A 19,872-nucleotide genomic window follows, 5' to 3' on the forward strand; every position below is an offset into this window, starting at 1 on the left:
CTGAGCTGGCCTTGGAGCAGCAGGGATGCCAGGACTTCTTTTCCACCTACCAGGCACTCTTGGGGCTGACAGGGCAAACCCTGGCTAAGGGTATTTATTGTGGGAGACTTTTGGGGTGGGGGGCAGCACCCCTGAATAAAATTAACAGATTAAGCCTATCTGGGGGCAATAATCCTAGCTGATCATCCCGTGCCTCAGCACAGGGGGAGGAAAGGGGACCTTCATCTGGAGTACAGCAAGTGGAAGGGCCTGAAGCAGGGGATGTGCAAGCTGCCCTGACAGCTGCTGGGGGGGGCTGTGGGTGGGTGTGATGGGGCCAGCACCAGGCAAAGCTTGTCCCCACCATGCAGGGCCAGCAGGGAGCTGGGATGACCCCTCTGGACAAGGGCAGGGGTGTTGATGGTGACCCCTGGCTGGGCTGGGGCCCCTCGGGCTGTGAAAGGAACCAAAGTGCCCCTGGGACGCAGTGAGAGGAGGCTCGTGGTGTGAACTGGGGAACCCGTGGGGCTGCCACTGGTGAACAGCGAAAAAAAGGAGGCGGAGGAGGCGAGACCTGGTGAAATGGGGCCACAAGGGCCCACAGGCTGGAACTCGCTGGGGGGTGCCGGCCACAGCCTGGGCTGGCGACACCCCGAGCTGGTGACACCCTGAACGGGTGACACTCCGCAGTCCCGCCGGGCCGGGGCCGGTCCACGCAGCCCTGGAGGAATGCAGGCGGTCCTACATAAACAAAGAGGCGGTGTTATTCAAACGAGGGGCGTGGACATGCAAAACACAGGGTGCCATGGCGGCCGCCATGGAGGAGGTGAGCACGCGTGGGGCTGCGGGACCCCGATACCCCCGAGCCCCACGGCCCCGGTCCCACGGCCCCGCTGCCCCCAGGACTCCTCGGAGGAGCCGGCGGCGCGGGAGCCGCGGCTGCGGGAAACCCCCGAGGACATCTGCTTCGAGGCCACGGCCAACGCCATCGCCCTGCACTCAGAGCGGCCGCTGCTCGCCGCGGGGGACGTGGATGGCGATGTGTACCTGTGAGTGGGGCCGCGGGCGTGGGGAGGGGTCCCGGCCCTGGGCACCGCTCGGCACCGCCCGCGGGTCCCGGCGAGCACTCCCCGTGCCCGCAGGTACTCGTACTCCTGCACCGAGGGGGAGAACCGGCAGCTCTGGTCCTCGGGGCATCACCTCAAGTCGTGCCGGGACGTGGCGTTCTCCCAGGACGGGCAGAGTGAGTGCGGGGCGCGTGGGGCGGCACCGGGGGGCACGGCGGGGCTGGGGGCACTGACGCGGCTCCCCAGAGCTTTTCACCGTGTCCAAGGACAAGTCCATCCACATCCTGACGGTGGAGGAGGGGCGGCTGGAAACGCGCTTCCCCAAAGCCCACGGGTAGGTCCGCACAGGCGGCTCATCCCGGGCCCTTTTCCTTCCCTGCCGGAGGCGGGCAGGCAGAGCCCGGAGCGTTGTTCCCGGTGCTCCGGGAGCGGTTATCCCGCTGTGTGATCCATGACCGTGGGCTCTCTGCAGCTCGGCCCTCAACTGTGTGCTGCCCATCGACCACCACGTCTTTGCCACGGGTGATGACGGCGGAGCGGTGAAGGTGTGGGACCTGCGCAGGGGCGATGCCATCCTGGAGGCCCGGCAGCAGGAGGAATACATCAGTGCCATGGCCGTGGACGGCAACGGGAAGATCCTGCTCACCGCCAGGTACCTGGGGTCGGGCTCCCCGTGTCCGCTGGGGGCAGCGCCCTGTGCCGTGTCCCCTGCTCACAGTGTGTCCCTTCCGCAGCGGGGATGGCACCCTGGGCGTGTACAACGTGAAGAGGCGGCGCTTTGAGCTGCTCTCGGAGCCGCAGAACGGGGACCTGACGTCCGTGGTGCTGCTGAAGGTTGGCGCTGTCCCCTGACACGGAGCAGGATCCCTTGGATGCATGTCCATGCTCTGAGTTTCTTGTTCTGCCTCACGTGCCCAGAGGGGGAGGAAAGTGGCGTGTGGCTCCAGTGAGGGCACCATTTACCTCTTCAACTGGGACGGGTTTGGGGCCGCCAGTGACCGCTTCGCACTGAGGGCAGAGTCCATCGACTGCATGGTGCCCATCACGGACAGCATCGTGTGTGTGGGGTCCCTGGACGGGGTCATCAGGTCAGGGGGAGTGGAGAGACAGGGTGGGGTGGGATGGACAGGGATGGGGAGGAATTGTGGGGAGGTGGGATGGAGATGGGGTGGGATGGGGAGGGATTTTGGGGAGTGGGATGGGGACGGAAGGGGGGTGGAATGGAGATGGGGTGAGGGGATTGCAATGGAGATGGGGTGGGACGGGGAGGGGGTGGGATGAGATGGAGAGGGATTGTGGGGGGTGGGATGGGGAGGAGTGGGGAGGAGTTGGGGGTGGGATAGGTTGTGATGGGATGGGGATAAGATGGGAAGGGGGTGGGATGGGATGGAGAGATTGTGGGGAGTGGGATGGAGATGGGGAAGTGCAGGATGGGGATGGGGTGGGAGGGGATGGGGAGGCTGTATGACGGGCTCGGCCCTGCCTAGCACACAGGTCGCGGGGGGGAGACGGGCCCGTGGTGCCCCATTCCCCCCGCCCGGCCCTCACCTCGTCCCGCGGTGCCAGGGCCGTGAACGTGCTGCCGAACCGCGTGGTGGGGAGCGTGGGGCAGCACCTGGGCGAGCCCATCGAGCAGCTGGCCGTGGGGCCGGGCGGGACCCTCCTGGCCAGCAGCGCCCACGACCAGAAGGTGAAGTTCTGGGACGTGTCCGCGCTGCGCTCGCTCGTGGTCGACGACTATCGCCGCAAGAAGAAGCGGGGCGGGCCGCTGCGGGCCCTCAGCAGCAAGGCGGTGGGCAGCGGGGAGGATTTCTTCGCCGACCTGCGCGACGAGCCCGAGCAGGCGGCGCCGGGGGGAGGCGACAGCGACAGCGACAGTGACTGAATGGCCCCGCGCCGGGGGAGCCGCCCCCTCAGCGCTGCCGCCCCGCCCCTCCGCGCGGCGCTGCCAATCAGATCTGCGGTCTCCGGGAGTGCCCGCCCACAGGGCGCGCGGCCAAGCGCGTATCCTACAGCGTTGGTGGGCGGCGCTCGAGCGTTCTGATTGGCTGCGAGGGCTGCCACTCAAGGTGGGCGGTGGGCGGGGTCTTAAAGGAGCAGACGGGACGGGACGGGACGGGACGGGACGGGACGGGACGGGACGGGACGGGACGGGACGGGACGGGACGGGACGGGACGGGACGGGACGGGACGGTGTTGCCTCGCAGTGGCTCCCTGGTACAGCCGCGGTTTTGGGGTTCGGAGGCCCCCGTGCGAGGAGCCCCGGGGATGGCCCCAGACTGGGGGGCAAGTTTGGGATGGGCGGCTGAGGGTCCCGAGGGAGGGGGGGTGTCCCTGACAGAGGAGGGACCTGCTGGGGGTCCTTAGGAGGGGGGAACATGGCTGGGGTGAGAGGGACTGGGAAGGACATGAGCCCTGGTGGAAGGTCATGATGGGGGTCTCTGGTGGATGAGGGAGCTCTGAGATATGGGGGGGGGACAGGGCTGGGGGTTCCTGGTGGATGGGGAGGCCCTGAGATGGGGGGGGATGTGGATGGGGGTCCCTGGTGGGAGTGACTCAGGGGAGGGTGTCACAACAAAGTCCCTGGTGTGGGTGACCCAGGGATGGGGGACATGGCTTAGGGTCCCTAGTGGAGGGGGCTTGGAGGGAAAGCATCATGATTGAAGATCCCTGCTGGATGGGGGGGGATATGGGGGGGATATCTGAGATATGGGGGGATATGGCTGGGTACCCCTGGTGGGGATGCAGCTCGGGGGTGGTGGTGGTAATTCTGGGGTTTGCTGGTGTATTTGGGGCTCCTGGGACGGATGGGGGGGGGGGGGGGGGGGGGGGCGGGGCAGTTCTCACGAGTGAGGGGCTGACCTGGGGTCCTGGGGTGCCTGGGCTGGGCAAAACAGGTCCCTCCCTTTCCTGCCCTGCTATCCCCAGGGGCAATTAGCCCTTGTTAACTAATTTAGACGTTGTCTCTGTTACAAATAAACCCAGTGCCTTTTACTTCCCAGCGCCTTGTGCCCCTGGTGCGGCTCTGCCTCAGCAGGTGAGGGTCCTGCCCCAGGAGGGCCAGACAGACCTCCAGGGAGTACAAACAGGCACCTAAGGGTGCACCAGGAGGCTCTTGGAGGATCCTGGGGGTCTCCAAAGAAAAGGAGGATGGAGCTTGGGTGCTGCCAAAGGGACTTGGTAGGTCCAGATGTGCATCGTGAGCGGGGAGGGTTGAGGGCAGAGGGGTCAGGACCACCTCCAGAACTGGAATCTGACTGCAGCTGAGGCTGCACCTGCTGGGATAGGATGGGACAAGGCCAGAGGTGCTGCAGGAGCTGGGGGAGCTGTAGCTGAAAATCAGGAACGAAACTCGTTAATACCAATGTAGGAACAGCCCTTGCTTTACTGCTGCTCTGGAATATGGCCCTGGATGCACAGGGGATACAGGATATAAAATTATTCAGAAGAGTGTTACAATTTGTTACTTAAGGCGGCCACAGAGCCCCAGAAATCTGTTGGGCCTCTTGACTGATTCTCTCAACATTCCACTAAATGTTAATTCTGTGGAACTGGCAATGCAGTGACCTGGAGGATCCAGGACCCCTGGGACAGACACAGACCGTCAAGAAAGGACAGAGAGTCCCCCAAGATGGATATGGAACCCTCCAGGATGGACACTGGACCCCTCAGGACACACAGAGAATGCCCTGGGACAGCTCTAGGACCCCATCCCGGGGCACAGACCCCTGCTGTCCCTCCTGGGCCGGGGAGAAGCAGCACAGCACCATCGTGTCCTGGGTCTCCCACCACCCTTGTGCCCCATTCAGGATTCATCCGCCTGGAGCTGGGTTGGGAATTCAGGAAAGGCTCCAGGGACTGGTCTGGCCCCATCATCACTACACACATCCTGCAGTGAGTGGGGCCTTGGAGGGATTCAGGGGGGAGCCACGACCCCCAGCAGCCACCTGTCCCATCCCACTCAGGGGGGTGGTAGAATTCAGCCTGGAGACCCGTGGCCTCACTGTGTGCCAGGACTGCACCAGTATGGGAGAGCCCTCCCAAAGTGGGGGTGTGAGGGGACCCTCTCTGGTTTGATGAGCAGCCCACCAGGCTGTGGAGGCTCCAAATCCCACCCTGTCCTTTTCCCTGCCCTTGCTGCTGTGGGGGGAGAGCACCAAGGTACACTGGACAGGCAGGGAGCAGAGGATGGAGGAGGGAAAGATGACGTGACACAGCTGGTACAAAATTCTTTAATCCCAAATGAACAACTTGTGGCTGGACCTCCCAGTCCTGAGGAATCATTCATGGACAGCCGGGAATGACCACGGCTGCTTCCTGGACATGGTGCAGCAGCAAACAGCCCGCAGGCACTCCCTTCCTTGGACAGCAGCTCCTCCAGCCCACGGAACATCCGTGGGCACCAGGATGGTCCCTGTGTGTGGCCTTGTCCTCACCTCGTCCACACGTCCACCGTGCTGGCATCCAACACTGGCAGCCTTTCCAAGCAGCTGCTGCTCCTCTAGGACATGCACTGGGCTCCTCCACCTCAGCATAAACCATTGTAAAACAAGACAAACTGGGGGGAAAAACACATGTGCCCAAAACAGTGCAAAGCTGGCTGGGGACAGGGTGGCTGCTGGGGACCAGGACAGCAGCCCTGATCCTCCAGAGCCAGCTCCAAAAACAATGCAAACAAACCCAAAGAAAAGCTGGAACAGGGCCGGGGCCCCGGCAGGGCTCGGACACCGCTGGCAGCACCGCAGCTGGTAACTCAGGCTCAGTTGTGGCTCCAGCAGAGCAGCTCCCTATGTCAGCTGGGACTCTGCCGTGGAGAGGGGAGCGTCAGGCTCTGCTCTCAGCCCAAACCCTCCTCTTGCACCCTCTGCTTCCAATCAGGAATCCCACCTGGAGCTCAGAGCCAACCAGGGTCCCATCTAGCAGGGGGTGGACAGTGTTTCAGCCCTGCCTGCCAGGCTGAGTCCTCCCCCCGGACACACACTCCACACTCCCAGGAGACACTCTGGGACTTCGGGAAAGGTGGGGGGTTGGCACGGACACCATGGGAGGACTCACCAAAGGCTCACCTAACACACGGAGCATGTGCAGCGCCACTGCAGCCTTGTCCTCCTCGTGCCTGCTCTGGCCCTGCCCATCCTGCCGGACCCACGTCAACCCACTGAAGGGCATGGGGTACCCCGGGATCTGCACCTGGTACCAGAACTGCAGCCACCCGTTGGGGTTCACCCGGATGCACTTAGTGAGGAACAGGGGCGTCCCCAGGCGTTGCCTCCTGCACAGGGTGTTCAGGTGGTCCAACATGTTCTGCACTGCTGGAGGCAGGGCCAGTGGCTTGGGCACTGCCAGGCTCTTGTCCTCCTGCACTTGGCTGGCTGGTGGCCTCTCTTCCCACAGCTGCAGCTTCTGCTTCAGGTCAGGGTGCAGCCACTCCACCCTCATCCCCGATCCCCCGAGCCTCAGGTTCCCTGCGAGAGACAGGACATGCTCACCTGCCCTCCAGCATCACCCCATCCCACCCCTCAGCATCTGCTGCAGTGATCCCCAGGATTTTAGGGGCAGCCTGGCTTTAGGGACAAGGTGCAAGATGCGAAAGCCAAATGCTTCTCAGCTGGGGCACAAACGGGTACAAAACAGGACTTTGGAGGTCTAAGGTCCCAGTTGAATGTCTGGGAAGGGTGTCCCAGTGCAATCATGGGATGGAGCTCTGAGGGGGTTGGGCAGCTCCATCAGGAGGGTTTAAGGGATACTGAGGGATAGGGGAGCTCCATTGGGAGGGTTTAATAACTTGGTCAACACTCTGGATACCCTGGAATGGCACTGGTGATGTTCCCGCTCTGAGCAGGCAACTTTTTGAAGACCTCCAGCAGCCTCTTCATCCCACCACCCCTAGGACTTGTAGATATACGGGATCAACCACACCAAGAGCAGCTGGTATCCCAAAAGACACAAGGGGTGTCTCAAGGCTGAAGTTACCTCGCAGCCAAGCCTGGAGGTGAGATCAACCCTTCCTTAGGGACACCAGGAAGCCCAGCCCCAGCTGCATCCCACGGCACCACTCACCTTCCATCAGGGCTTTCTTGGCCAGGGCAGCAGCCTGGTGCGAGCTGTACTTGAGCACGGCGAGCTTGGCCTGTCTCTGGCGGGGGCTGGCGTGCAGGGTGACGCTGAGGACGCCCTGGGTGGCCCTCTGCAGCGTGGCCTCCAGCTCCTGCTGGCTCACCGAGGCGGCCAGGCCGTCCACGCTCAGCTCCCGCTTCTGCGTGCTCCAACACACCACGATGGCGCAGCCCTGGCGCACCGGGTAGCGGTTGAGGGCGGCGATGGCGTCCCTGGCCCCGCGCTGGCTGCTGTACTTGGCGTAGGCGAAGCCCCGGTTGAGCCCGCTGAAGGTCATCATGAGGCGGAACTCGTAGAGCTTCCCCACGCTCTGGAAGAGCGGGATCAGGACGTCCTCGTACAGGTCCTGCGGCAGCTTCCCGATGTACACCTCGGTGCCGGTGGGCGGAGGGTCGCCCACCCAGCCTGTGGGCACACAGACAGGGGGGCCCGTGGGGAGAGCTGCTGTGCCCACAGGGCACCAGGGTGCCAGGCTGCCCCCCTCACATACCTGGGGGGGGCCCCCCTCACATACCTGGGGGTGGCCCCCCTCACCTACCCGGGGGAGTTCCCCCTCACGTACCCGGGGGAGTCCCCCCTCACATACCTGGGGGTGGCCCCCCGTAGCGCCGCTGCCCATTGATCTGCACCAGCTCGATGCCGGTCTCCTTCTCCCAGGCGAGCAGGGACGTCTTTCTGTCCTGGTTGATGCTGTTGGTCCACCCCTGAGGAGGGAGATGATTGTCAGAGCGAAATGTTTCCAACCTCCCAGCTGGGAGCATCCCAACCCCAGGAGGGAACAGCCAACCCAGTGCCAGCCAATGCGTGGTGGAGAAAATGAACCCCTCTGCTCTCAGGAAACTGGTGAGAGCAACATGGCCAGAGCAACACAGCAACACGGCCCTGCCCACTGTCCCAGCCTGCTCCACATGACTCAGTCCAGCAACTTCGTTAGACCCCAAGGTCACCAACAGTCCCCTACAGCCCTGCAAGGGCTGGGGAAGCCACACAGGCAGCAGCTGGTGCTGCAAGAGGGAGCTGGAGCACAGAGCCAAGGTAACCCACTGCATCATAGCAGATTTAAACTGAAAGAGAGTAGGTTACATTGGATATTGGGAAGAAATTCTTCCCTGTGAGGGTGGTGAGGTCCTGGCACAGGTTGATCAGAGAAGCTGGCACAGGTTGATCAGAGAAGCCCCATCCCTGGAAGTGTCCAAGGCCAGGTTGGACGGGGCTTGGAGCAACCTGGGCTAGTGGAAGGTGTCCCTGCCCATGGCAGGGGATGGAATGAGCTGAGCTTTAAGGTCCCTTCCAACCCAAACCATTCCATGATTCTGGAATCCAGAATCTAGATGGGGCCCCAGAAAGCCAACCCTCTTCTCTCAGCATCCCCTCAGGTTTCTGAGAACATTAAGGAGAGTCTGGAGACACCACACTACGACACACTATGACCTGAAAAATGTTCATTAGGTCTTGGCCTGGACAAACAGCACCTGGGATAAGCTCCTTTTGAACGTATCAGAAACACTGTGTGTTCCAGGAGCTGTCTAACAAACAGCCTTGGACACTTGGAAACATATTTTTCTTGCCTGAATAACAACTGAAATGGAATAATATTTTTGTTATCAAACTTTCAAAGAAGGATAGTGACCTGAACTGGGGCCAGGATGGAAAATTCCTATGACTAAAGCCCACTCTCTGTTGGCCCTATAAACAGTGGTCCAAAGTGAGACCCTTTGAGCTGTCCTGGACTACAGGAGTCTACCTTAAACCTTATGACTCAACAGTAGGATCCTCCATATTCCTTTTTATCCTTACCCTTTTCTATCATTTCCTCCCTACTCCCAGTCTCCACACAGATAGTTTTTGGGGTTATTTTGGTTTGGATTGATTGATTTTGAATTTTTGTTTGCTTTTTCTCGGTGTCCTTTAACCACCTGGTAAGCAGTAGAGTGAATGCTGCCAACAAACTTTGTCATGCTGTTTTATATTAAATTCAGATTATATTAAACTTGTTTTTGCCAAAACTTTTGCTGGTGATTCTTTAAGCACTCTTAAAACACTCATTCACAACAAATAGCCAGCAGGATGGCAAGTGATGTCACTGACCACTTACAAAAGCATGGAATAAGTCCAAATCCTAAGTTCTCTGATGAATTACAATGCCTATGGGAACTTTAGGATATTGGAGAAAACATGTACCCAGATTTTCTATCATTGCTCACCCACTGTACTCACTGTTACAAAAGGGAAAATGGTGGAACTCAGAACATGAGGAGAACATGAGTCAAGACCCTAATACTGGAATTAAAAATCATCTCAATCACAGGGACCAGTGCACCCCAAAATCCCATTATAGCAGAACGGGGTTTTGCAGAGTGTGGGACCTCCTGTGACCTGTTTCAAACTGGACCTGAGGGACCAAAGAGACCTTTACTATTTAGCTTCTCTGCATTTGAAGTGACAGAATAGAGATATTCTGATGGAAAAAGAGACCTTCTTCTCTAGTCCAAGCAGCAAAATAAGCTTAGAAAAATACACCAGGAACAGCCTGTACAAACCAGAGGATAATTTATTTGGCTGGAATATATTTTAAAGGGCTCTGCTCCCCCAGAAGGACTTGCACAAAGCTCTACAGTCAGGAAATTAATTCCTACCTAAAGGCAGTTGCAGAAGGAATGGAATTAACAGAAGGACCTACTAAAGTTTCTGAATTACAAATGACTATAAATGCACATCCACTGGCATTACAACAACCTGTTAAACCTTCACCAATTTTAGGTGCACCTCCCCTCTCTGAGGGGATGCCAACAGAAGATAATTGGTTCACTGATGCCTCAGCAAAAAGGGTCAGTGGTAAATGACAATACAAGGCTGTTGCATTAAACATCAACACAAACAAACAACAGAAGAAGGCTAAGGGATGAGTAGGAGGGTTAAGAGCAGTTTTTCTAACAGCTCAGGATGGGGCAAAAAAGATCTCTGTGGGCTCCTGTGCTGTTTGGGCTGGTGCCACACAGTGGCTCTGCCAGTGGGAATCTCTGAATTGGGAATTAAACAGATCTCCCATTTGGAGATCTCAAGACTGGCAACTATTATTGAATATAGCCAGGAAAACACTGGTCAAGATAGGATGGGTCAAATCCCATGCCACGGATAACAAACCAGCCATAAACTGGAATCAAAAGATTGGTGGATTAACTAAAATCCAGGACATAAAGACAGACGACTCCCTAAATCAGAAATGGTATCAATTAGGAGAATGGTTATATCAGAAATTTGGTCACGCTGATGAAGAAGCCATTTATTTTGCTGCACAGAGGAAAGGGTGGCCCCTAAACAGGAAAACTTGTGACATTGTTCTCACAGAATGTCCTCAGAGTAGATTAGAATGATAATTAGATCACCCTGCTAAAGCATCACCCCTATATGTCAGGAAAAGAAAAGCTTTATGATCTCCATGGCAAATGGATTCCATGGGGCCGCTCAGGCCCTCTGCAGGACACAATCCACCCTCCCGGGGGAAAAGGAGTCTCTGGCCTGCTCAGGGTACCCAAAGGCCAGAATGGGAACATCACTTTGGTTATGAGGTCTCCTGATTCCACCCCAAGTGATAATGGCTCTAATTTGTCATGTAAAGAGGTTCGTGAATGGGCCAGGTGCGGGATAAATTCAAGGAAGAAATTCAGTGGAATTGTCCCCATGCAAATGGAATCAGAGAAAGGGATCACAAAGGGAGTTTAACAAAGGGACTGAGTGGGACGTTCGACTCCCCAGAGCACTTCAGCGACTCAATAATCGGTGTGGAGTCATATGGAGCCATATGTGGAGTCATATGAGCCGAGCTGTCTTTCCAAAACCTGCATCAGCTGCTCCTCCTTCCATTAGAAGGGAACATCGGACAGCACTGCAACCAGGACAATCTGTTATGGTAAAATTACCCCAAATTCGAACGGTGCCTCTGACTTTGACTAAACCTTGTGGCCCACTTGCTTGGGAAACTCCTGACAGCAGCGGTACAAAACACAGGATTAGTGCAGGGTGGATATTTCCTTCTTTTTAATGGGGTAAACTGTCCGGGCCAACCTCACCCTGACTTGTACTATTTTACTTTTTAGGAGCTCCACCTAATAGCATGAATTTGGCAGAGGGAAATATAACCATAATATGTGAAACACAACCTCCAACCAAAGAAAGGGAAATTTACTTACTCAGTTTGCAATTAGTGGAGGGTAAGTGGGCTAATATTATATTTGCACAACAAAAACTAACTTACACCTCACAATGCTCCTCCCAGGCTCCTGAAATATATCAGCCAGCAACAAGTGCTGTTTAGTCCTTCATAGTCCCTCAAACGAGTGGAATTATGAATGCAGGGTAATATCGCAATTAAACTTCCTGCTCACCACTCCTGCCTACATCCTACACTGTCAAGGATGGTCCCCTCACCTCCCCAAAACCATCACGGACAGATGTGACTGGTATTAAACATCAGGAAGTCCCAGCAACCAAAATAAACTCCGTAACAAGTGATTTCTTACAAGCTTCAGGAACTAACCGATGGTCTTTATAGATATAGAATGGGAAAGGAGTTCCTGCAAGAGGTACAGCAGCACCACCGACCGTCATAACAGAATCATCAGCCCAGTCATTAGACCCCAGATAAAAATGTCCCAAAAAGATACTCCGGAAGGAAAGGGTCACTTGCTAAGGGTGAATGCTAAGAGGTCGGCTGCGTGGGTCGCAGGGAGAGGCAGGACCCGGCTCTCCCCCCCAGCACCCGGTGATAACGGGGCTGTCGGGCACCCCCCCGGCACCGGCTCACCCCGGGGGAACGCGTGGGATACGGTGATTTTGGGACCGGGACTGGAGCCCATTCCCTCTGAGCTCCCAGCTGGGACTCGGGGGCTCCTGTCCCCGCGGGAAGGGTCACCCCAGGGTCAGCTGTGCCCGCACCGCGTTCCCCCCCGCCCGCCGCAGTCCCGGCCGCCCCGACGGCGCCCACCTTCGCCTCCATCGCCACTGCTCCAGTTGATCCTCCGCCGTCTCCCTACACCTGCGCTGTGGTCTGAGAGGGCACAGCACCACCCTCCCGCTCCGCTCCGCCCGGGGCGGGCCTGGGGAGCTTGCCTTCCCTGTCCCTCCCTCCTCTCTTGTCCTTCCTTTCCCTGCCTTTCCCCCCTTTGTCGTGCCTACCTTTTCTGCTTGTACTCAAGGCAAGGGCCAAGGGAAAGGCGAGGAGTTCCTGCAAGAGGTACAGCAGCACCACCGAACGTCATAACAGAATCATCAGCCCAGTCATTAGAGCCCAGTACAGAACTCCCCTCCCCTCCTCCTAACCCCAAACTTAACGAGCTAAACTTCGCGTTTAGTGGGCTTTCTCCCGAAACTTGCGTTTCGTGGGCTTTCTCCCGTCTCCGGTGCATCAGGACTGTGACCATCACTTCGACACACTGACATCGAAATTACAATCAAGTGTCCTCACTGGGTGCGGTGAGATCTTTCTACTCTTATCCTCCCTCTTTCTTTTCCTTATACATTTTCTTAAGCGTTATTTTTATATGTTTATATTGCTGCATTACTACAGCTAATAACCGAAGTGGCTACATACCTGCTTTCCACTGCAACGAAATTGTTCTAAAATAAACCCTAAAAATTTATATATTATATAAATTTATATATTTATAAAGATTGGTCGTTCAGTGCTGTTTCACTCTAATCTGACCCAAGGGGTGTATTAACAAGAACCTGGGTTACCCTCATCTTCAGGGACAGTGTTATTTATTTCTAGCAGAGGAATTCAGCCCCACTGTCCAGGACCTCAAAGAGCAATTCCAAAACCCTTCACAACACTGTCACATGCTGGGCTATACTGAATTATTCCATATTGCCCCTTATACAGGCTCTGCATCTTCTCTGACATTCCACAATCCAAATGCACAATCCAAAGCAGCTTTTGTGTTTCCTTGCTGAGCTCCTGCAAGTAACAGATCAGCTCCCAAAGCTCTTGCAATGAGGAGAGATCAGCAAACAGCCTGCAGGATTCACTTTGGAAGGAGGCATAAGGATGGTGCAGATCAATGTGATCCTAAAAGTCTTCAGACTGCTTTATTATTCCTGCTTTTCTTCATAGAAAAACATGAAGAGACAGTACCATGGGATCTTCGAGGTCCAGACAATGACCAACATCTCACAGAACTATGGGAAGAGGAAAAAAATTAATACTACAAACCTTGAAGTACAGCCACACACAAAAAAAATCATACCAAAGAAATGTAAATTGAATACAAAATTATAATTATAATAATAATTAAAAAAAAAAAAGTTTAAAAGTTTTGTCCTTTTTCCCTAAGGAAAAAAAAAATAGATTGTCCAGCCAGTCTGCCTCGAGTTGTCCTTTATATTTCTAAAGATAAGCTGTTTAGCTACACCACCATCTTGGTAAAAATCCAAGAAAAAGTGGAAAGGGAAATTAATGATTCACATCCACGAGGCAAAAATTCACTAGTGATCCAGATTCATAAAGATATGAAGAAACACACCTGGATTACCTTCAAAAATGGTACCTTCAAGTGGAAATCCACATTAGCAATGTGCCTATTTGTGCACTGCTGCTATAAAATGTAATTAGGTTTTTGAATATCTTGACCAATAACTGATTATTCCAAGAAATTAGTAGCTCTTACCCTTCTATCTAACACCCTCTCGCTTTTCTGAAATGTATCTCAGCAAACCAAAGTGTTGCCACTAGATGGCAAAATGAGACTGAATCTTCTACATGATCTCAAATTTTATTCAGGGGGTGGAGATAAAAGGGAAATACATAAATATATTGGTATCGATTTTAATCCTCTGATATTTATTTGGACAACAGTAACAGTTGCAGGTATTCTACCACATGAAAGGGAATTTCCCATTTTCCATTCATCCGTTTTAAAGCATCTTTGGAGTCTTGCAACATTCACAATTTCCCCCATCTTATTTTAATTAGGTAGGATTTCTCTTTTTCCTCATGCTCACCCTGATTAGATAAAGGTTTATAACTTCCTTCATAGAAATTTTCAGTTCATATCTTTTAATACCAAACCAGATTTTTTTTCGCTTCTCAAACCACCTGAAGGAGTAATTTGATTAAACAGGTGGTGCAGAAAACAAGTTCCCCGTGTACTAACCCATCAGTTTGTACCACACGTGCCTGTCTAGGCAAGGCTTAATTGTCAGAACTGAGCCCAGAGCCATAAGCACTGCCTAAGGCTCTTATTCTGATTAATAATTGCATGAAGATGTTAAAGAAATGAACTGAAAAAATGTTTTTCAGCTGATGCTGGACAATAGCTGTTTTTGTCTAAAGGGGAAAAAAATAACTCTGTAGTCAGGATTATATGGCTCCCCCAGCTGATTAAGTTACTAAATGGGGCAGAATATTTTCAGGATGAAGAACCGACTGACACTGTTAATATATTAATTTTTTGGAGGGTCAAAACACACCCATCCAACATCTCCAGAAGCCAAGCCCAGCACAGTTGTACCCAGAGTACACACGTGAGCACAGACAGACAGGGTTTGTGTGACCCATCAGGGCATCTTGGACATGACCCTTCAGTCATGTTATTTGTCAATAAGAGGGAGGCAGAAGAATCAAGACTTTTGACAAAATCAATTCTGCACCACGCAAAGTTGTGTGTTTGCTGCACAACAGTTCAGGAACGAGGATAGAACAGTTTTAAGTTTTGCCCATATAAAAAGTCTTTTTCTTATTCCCATTTCTAGTCCTCAGGGTTTCATTAGTAAATGAGCAAATTCTGGAGATCCCCTTTCTCTAGTTCTCCTCTCATTCAGAGATTGAAAATGTCCCGTGTCCAGAGCTCTAAATGGCAGTTTTTTCATACTTCCAACTTAATAGTCTACCACGTTTTGTTAATTCCAAAATTAAGCCTCTATCCTGACTTTGGTAACTTTAAAAAATGTATTCTGAATCAATGTGCTTATAGAGGCAGCTTATAAATGGTGTTTGGATGAACAGCTCCCTGTGTTGAAGTCTGCAGGCGTTTTGCATTTTGCCTCTCTGGATGTGAGAGGTTTGCAATCACCAGAACTTCACCATCCAGTGGTGAGCAGAGATGTCCAACAGAACAGTACGTGGACACTGAGAAAGAAAATCTGCCCCCAGAACCTCAGCTTGGTGACATCTGCACCCTTCTATAACAAAAACAAACAAAACTCAACCAACTCACCAAACCGTGTGAAAGACAAATAATTATAATAAAGAGCTGTTCTGTTTCTTCCCAGACTTGGTGTCTTATATCTGGTTCACACAAATGTCCAGGAGCTCAAAGGCTTTATTGAACCTGGATAAATTAAAAAGTGATATGGGGTGGGAAACAAGTGGGAGTTCTGCAGAGCAGTTAAAAACAGGCAGTTGTAGGAAATTTTCAGAGCACACAGTTCAGACACTTCAGTGTCTGTCTTCACATTTCTTTCAGTGTCACACCTTGCTATTTATAAATCACTTATAATAAAACTACCTGAAACTAGTGTCTAAATATCACAACGTGTTACGCTATACAGGGGATAACAGTCGAACAGGAAGAAACACACAAAAACTGCTCAACTTTCTCTGGGAAATGTAATTTTAATTCTGAAAGTTTAAATCTGAAACATGAAGTAGTTCGTGACTACTAGCCAGTGCAGAACATAAAAAAACCCCCAAACCCAAAGAAATCAAAATAAACAAAAAGACCCCACAAACAAATTTGAAAAAAAAAAAAGGAAAAAAAGGAAAAAAGAAAAAAAAAGGAAAAAAGAAAAAAAACCTTCAGTTACTGAAAATCAACAGAAACAAACTTTTTAATATGAATTTGTAGATGTTAAAAGGGGCATTTTTCTTTATTCAGCGTGCTGGAGGTTTGGAGAAGAGCTCCTCTAATCGAATGACAGGTGAACAGGGCTTTCTATTCCACATCCTGTCTACATATTCATTAGATATTCTTTACACATATTAATTAGTTCATTTACAGTCCTTCTGAGCTGTCAGTGGCTGTACTGGCAACCCCTAATGGCAGATCCACAGTGGACATTTTCCAGCCATCCTGAGAAATGCCCACAATTCTCTCACCCTTTGTGGCTGCGGTTGAGGGATTGTTTGTTTCTGTTCCCATCCCAGCTTCCCTTGCCCCTGGAGGGTTTCCGAAGCCCGGGTAGGTTACTGTGCTCTCGACTGCCCACGCTCTGGGTCTTGATACCCTGTATCCACTCAATCCCGGGGGAATTCAGTGGTGCCACAGTCTGATCCCAACGCTGCTGTTTAGTTTCAGTGGCTGTCAAAATGTCATCCACCTGCTGTAAAAAAACCCCACCAGGGTTTTGAGTTCTCCAGTCCTCCAGTTCTTTTGCCAATTGATTTCCAAATATTGTGGGGCTCTCTTACACCCCCCACCCCGTGGAAGGACCATTCAAGTCAACTGGTTTTTCCTCCCTGTGTTTGGGTTTTCCCATTCAAAAGCAAAAAGCTCTTGACTTTCAGAACTCAAAGGGATACTGATAAAGGCATTTTTCAAATCTAACACGTGAACCACTTTAGTGTCCAACATAATCCGTATGTTACCCATCAAAATCTGCTCTTCCAAAAACCTCCTCCTAGTTTTAACAACCATTTCTTTCTCCATACTATCAAATAACACCTCTAACACGGCATTGATATCCTTCTAGTCCAGATCCTGGGTTTTAATCATCATTTTGAATGCTTTTGCCATTTAGTCTGGGTTATTTCATGGAGGGGGAGCCACTACCACCCCTCCTTGTCTAGCTCTGGTTCTTCCTGCAACCGGACTGAAATTCTCTTCTCTCTCTGACACATTCTCTCTACCTTTTCTTCTAGATGTGCTAAATCTGCCTCTTCACATGCCAGTTCCCTTGCAAGATTGGTTTCTGCATCTTGATTATCTGTTCCCCCACTCAACCTGAGAGGGGGACCAACCATGAGATCTAACTCGTCCTCCTTATCAGGGAGATGTTTAGAACAAATTTTTCCTGTCCCATGTGTTGAAAAACAACATTTTAACTGCTTCCTTTGATTCTCCTTTTCCAGGGCTCACTCCAATGGGTCCGAGGGGGCTGGATTCACACCACAATCTTACTGCCATTCCAGATGGTTCTGCAAAGTGAAAACCGTGTCAGCATCCATAATCTCATCCCACTTTGGTTCCCATTTTAAAACCAGCATTAATTGTGACAATGTGTGTTATAATTCAATGTTCCATAACGGCTACCTGTGATTACAATACTTCATTCATTTCTCCCTGGTAGCTGTTCCCCGGGGGGTTCATCAGTCTTCCTAAAATGCAGCCAAGTGGGGACTTTTTCTAAATGCCCCCTTCGGATTGTCCACTACCCGTCTTTGAACAGCAGACCCAAAATGTTACAGTACAGAAAAAAAAACAAATGCAAAACAATATTGATCGATAAAACAAAGCCAAACACCAAATAACCCACCCAATGCACTGGAAAATCCACACGTCTTGTATGGGCAGGATTCCCAAAAAAATGCCTTATTATTGTCTGGGATCTTACCTGCGTCCCAGACAGGTCCAGGGATCCGTGGTCTTCTCCAGGAAAGTCCTGGTGCCAGCAGGAAGATCCAGAGATCCCTCAGATCCATGGGAGGTCAGGCAGAGCTGTCCCACCTGGGAGGTCAAAAATGATACCAACAGAAACAAACTTCTTAACACCAATTCATAGATGTTAAAAAGGGAATTCTTCTTTATTCAGCTTGCAGGACACTGGGAGGAGAAGCTCTTCTAATAAAACATGCCAAGTGACAGATGGACAGAGCTTTTTATTACACACACTCTTTACATATTCAATAGATATTCTGGCTTCCTTTATACATATTCATTAGGTTGTTTACATGGCCACACCCCTGGAAGTTCCTTCTTTGGTCTTTCTGGGGCATCTTCATCGTCTTGACCTCAGTTCTTGAGCAGGGACAGCATCGTTGTGTTCCACCACCCAAAACTGTTACGTTTGTTCTTTATTTTATCTTGTTCTTTATTTTTATCTTTATTTAGTTGACATCTTCTTTGTTTGAGTACATCCTTACCGAATTTTCTAGGACTTCTCTAAGATTATACTGTTCCTTGTTTGGGCATTCTGGGATACTGCAAGTAAAGGTTCTATTTCTTCTATCAGTTACCACAGTTCATTTTCTCAAAACAGTTCTGGCTCAGTTGTTCTCCCCGGATTCAAACCCACCTCTGCCTCCTCTCTCTCTTGTAAAAAAATTCTACATACCCTTTGGAAAATAAACCATCTAAAATATAAGTATAAAATATTTATCTAGTTCTTTCATAGCAAACAATATTTAGTAATTGGTGATGAATTTCCCTTGAGATTGACATGCTTTTGTTTGTTTGTTTGTTTTAAATCCTGATGTTTTGAAACAAAACCAATTATTTTCACGCAATGAAGAATCATTAAGAAGAAACAGCAACCCTGCATTTTGAAAAAGTCCTATTTCACCTGGAAATTCAATCATAGAGGAAGAGCACACATACAAATCAGAGTCTACCCAAAGTGTTAAAACATTAAAGAGGAACAAATTACTTACATTATCTTCCTCTGTATTATCATTGTCCTTATGGTCATCACTATCCTTGAACCCAGGTGGAAGTGGTGGCCCAATGAATTCATCACCTTCATCCTCATCATCACCAGTATCCTCAGCTGGACCTTTAGCAGAACTCTGGGATTGCTGGAAGTCCATTCGTAGTACAATACATGTGTACAATTTAAAATATATGCAAAATCCGTGTTTCTGAGAAAAAATATCTCCTGTTATGAATACACTGCATTTTGAACACAAGGTGACCCTGAAAATTTGAAAAGAATGGGATGTTCAAGAATTCAGCTCCTTGGAAACTCTGAGCCAGTCACAGAGAGGAACATAAATATTGAAAACTAAACTAACATTAAAAACAAAACTGTACCCCAGGCGATGTTGGCTTGTTTTCCTCCCAGACATCTGTTTTCTGATCTGTGAAATTTGCTCTCAAAAACTTTCAGGATTGGCAAAATCTTTACCCATGAAGGTCTGAAATGAGCACGTCAACGTAAAAGCTGTTGAAGCTTTTTCTCTTTGTCTCAGCATTGCAAAATCACAAATGCTTTTCTTATTGGCCAGTAAGATGTTGAAATATTTAGAGAATTGGAAATATCCTGCTAGGATCAGAATCCACTCTGAGTTTGGGTATGGACAAGATGCTCTGCAACTGCAACATTCACTCCACAAGCCTTCCTTGTGATGGCTACAATGGCCAAAATCCCACCTTGTTGACCAGTTTACAGTGTAACTCTGTAAGTTCTATAGAGTTGGCTTTGTTTGGGTTAAAACAACTGCCTGTTTAAATAAAAAGATCATGTACAGTCTGAATGTCAGAGCCAAGAAGCTGTTCATGAGTATCCACAGTTCATTTGATGAACGTATCAAAAAATAGGCTGAGTTAAAATAATCATAATTTCTTTAGCTGCAAGAATAGGTGGATAGACTTGAAATACCACTTTTTATAAAACTTTGATGAAATAAAAATTGCCATTTTTATTGCTGTTCAGTTGTCTTTGCTGCAAAAGAACAGTTTTGGGTTTTTTTGGGATTCTTGAATAAACACGTACCAAAAAAAACCCCCACCAGAAAATAAAAGAAGGCAAAGCAGATGGGAAGCCTGCTATGGAAGGA

At 51.0% G+C, this 19,872-nt stretch overlaps 2 protein-coding genes across 4 annotated transcripts; one reads left to right on the plus strand and one right to left on the minus strand.

Annotated features, from left to right (window-relative positions):
• Positions 1-766: 766 nt before the first annotated feature.
• WDR55 (WD repeat domain 55) lies at positions 767-3,433 on the plus strand. Its single transcript, XM_027643521.1, has 8 exons — positions 767-805; positions 883-1,028; positions 1,122-1,222; positions 1,293-1,380; positions 1,519-1,698; positions 1,781-1,880; positions 1,965-2,134; positions 2,613-3,433. Exons 1-8 carry the CDS (start codon positions 785-787, stop codon positions 2,929-2,931), a joined length of 1,125 nt encoding a protein of 374 aa, XP_027499322.1. The 5' UTR covers positions 767-784; the 3' UTR covers positions 2,932-3,433.
• A 1,837-nt stretch (positions 3,434-5,270) lies between these two features.
• Positions 5,271-7,942, minus strand: DND1 (DND microRNA-mediated repression inhibitor 1). 3 transcript variants are annotated; one of them, XM_027643525.1, is made up of 4 exons: positions 7,750-7,942; positions 7,107-7,568; positions 6,273-6,511; positions 5,271-5,850 (listed from the first exon to the last, which is right to left on the minus strand). In XM_027643525.1, exons 1-4 carry the CDS (start codon positions 7,922-7,924, stop codon positions 5,839-5,841), a joined length of 888 nt encoding a protein of 295 aa, XP_027499326.1. In that variant the 5' UTR covers positions 7,925-7,942; the 3' UTR covers positions 5,271-5,838. The 3 variants fall into 3 exon arrangements, with proteins under 3 accessions (XP_027499326.1, XP_027499325.1, XP_027499323.1); XM_027643524.1 differs by having other exon boundaries at positions 6,113-6,511; XM_027643522.1 differs by having other exon boundaries at positions 6,102-6,511.
• Between the last annotated feature and the right edge of the window lie 11,930 nt (positions 7,943-19,872).

This window comes from Corapipo altera, unplaced genomic scaffold (genome assembly GCF_003945725.1).
Source record: "Corapipo altera isolate COAL_440 unplaced genomic scaffold, ASM394572v1 75, whole genome shotgun sequence".
In the NCBI taxonomy this organism is placed as follows: Eukaryota; Metazoa; Chordata; class Aves; order Passeriformes; family Pipridae; genus Corapipo; species Corapipo altera.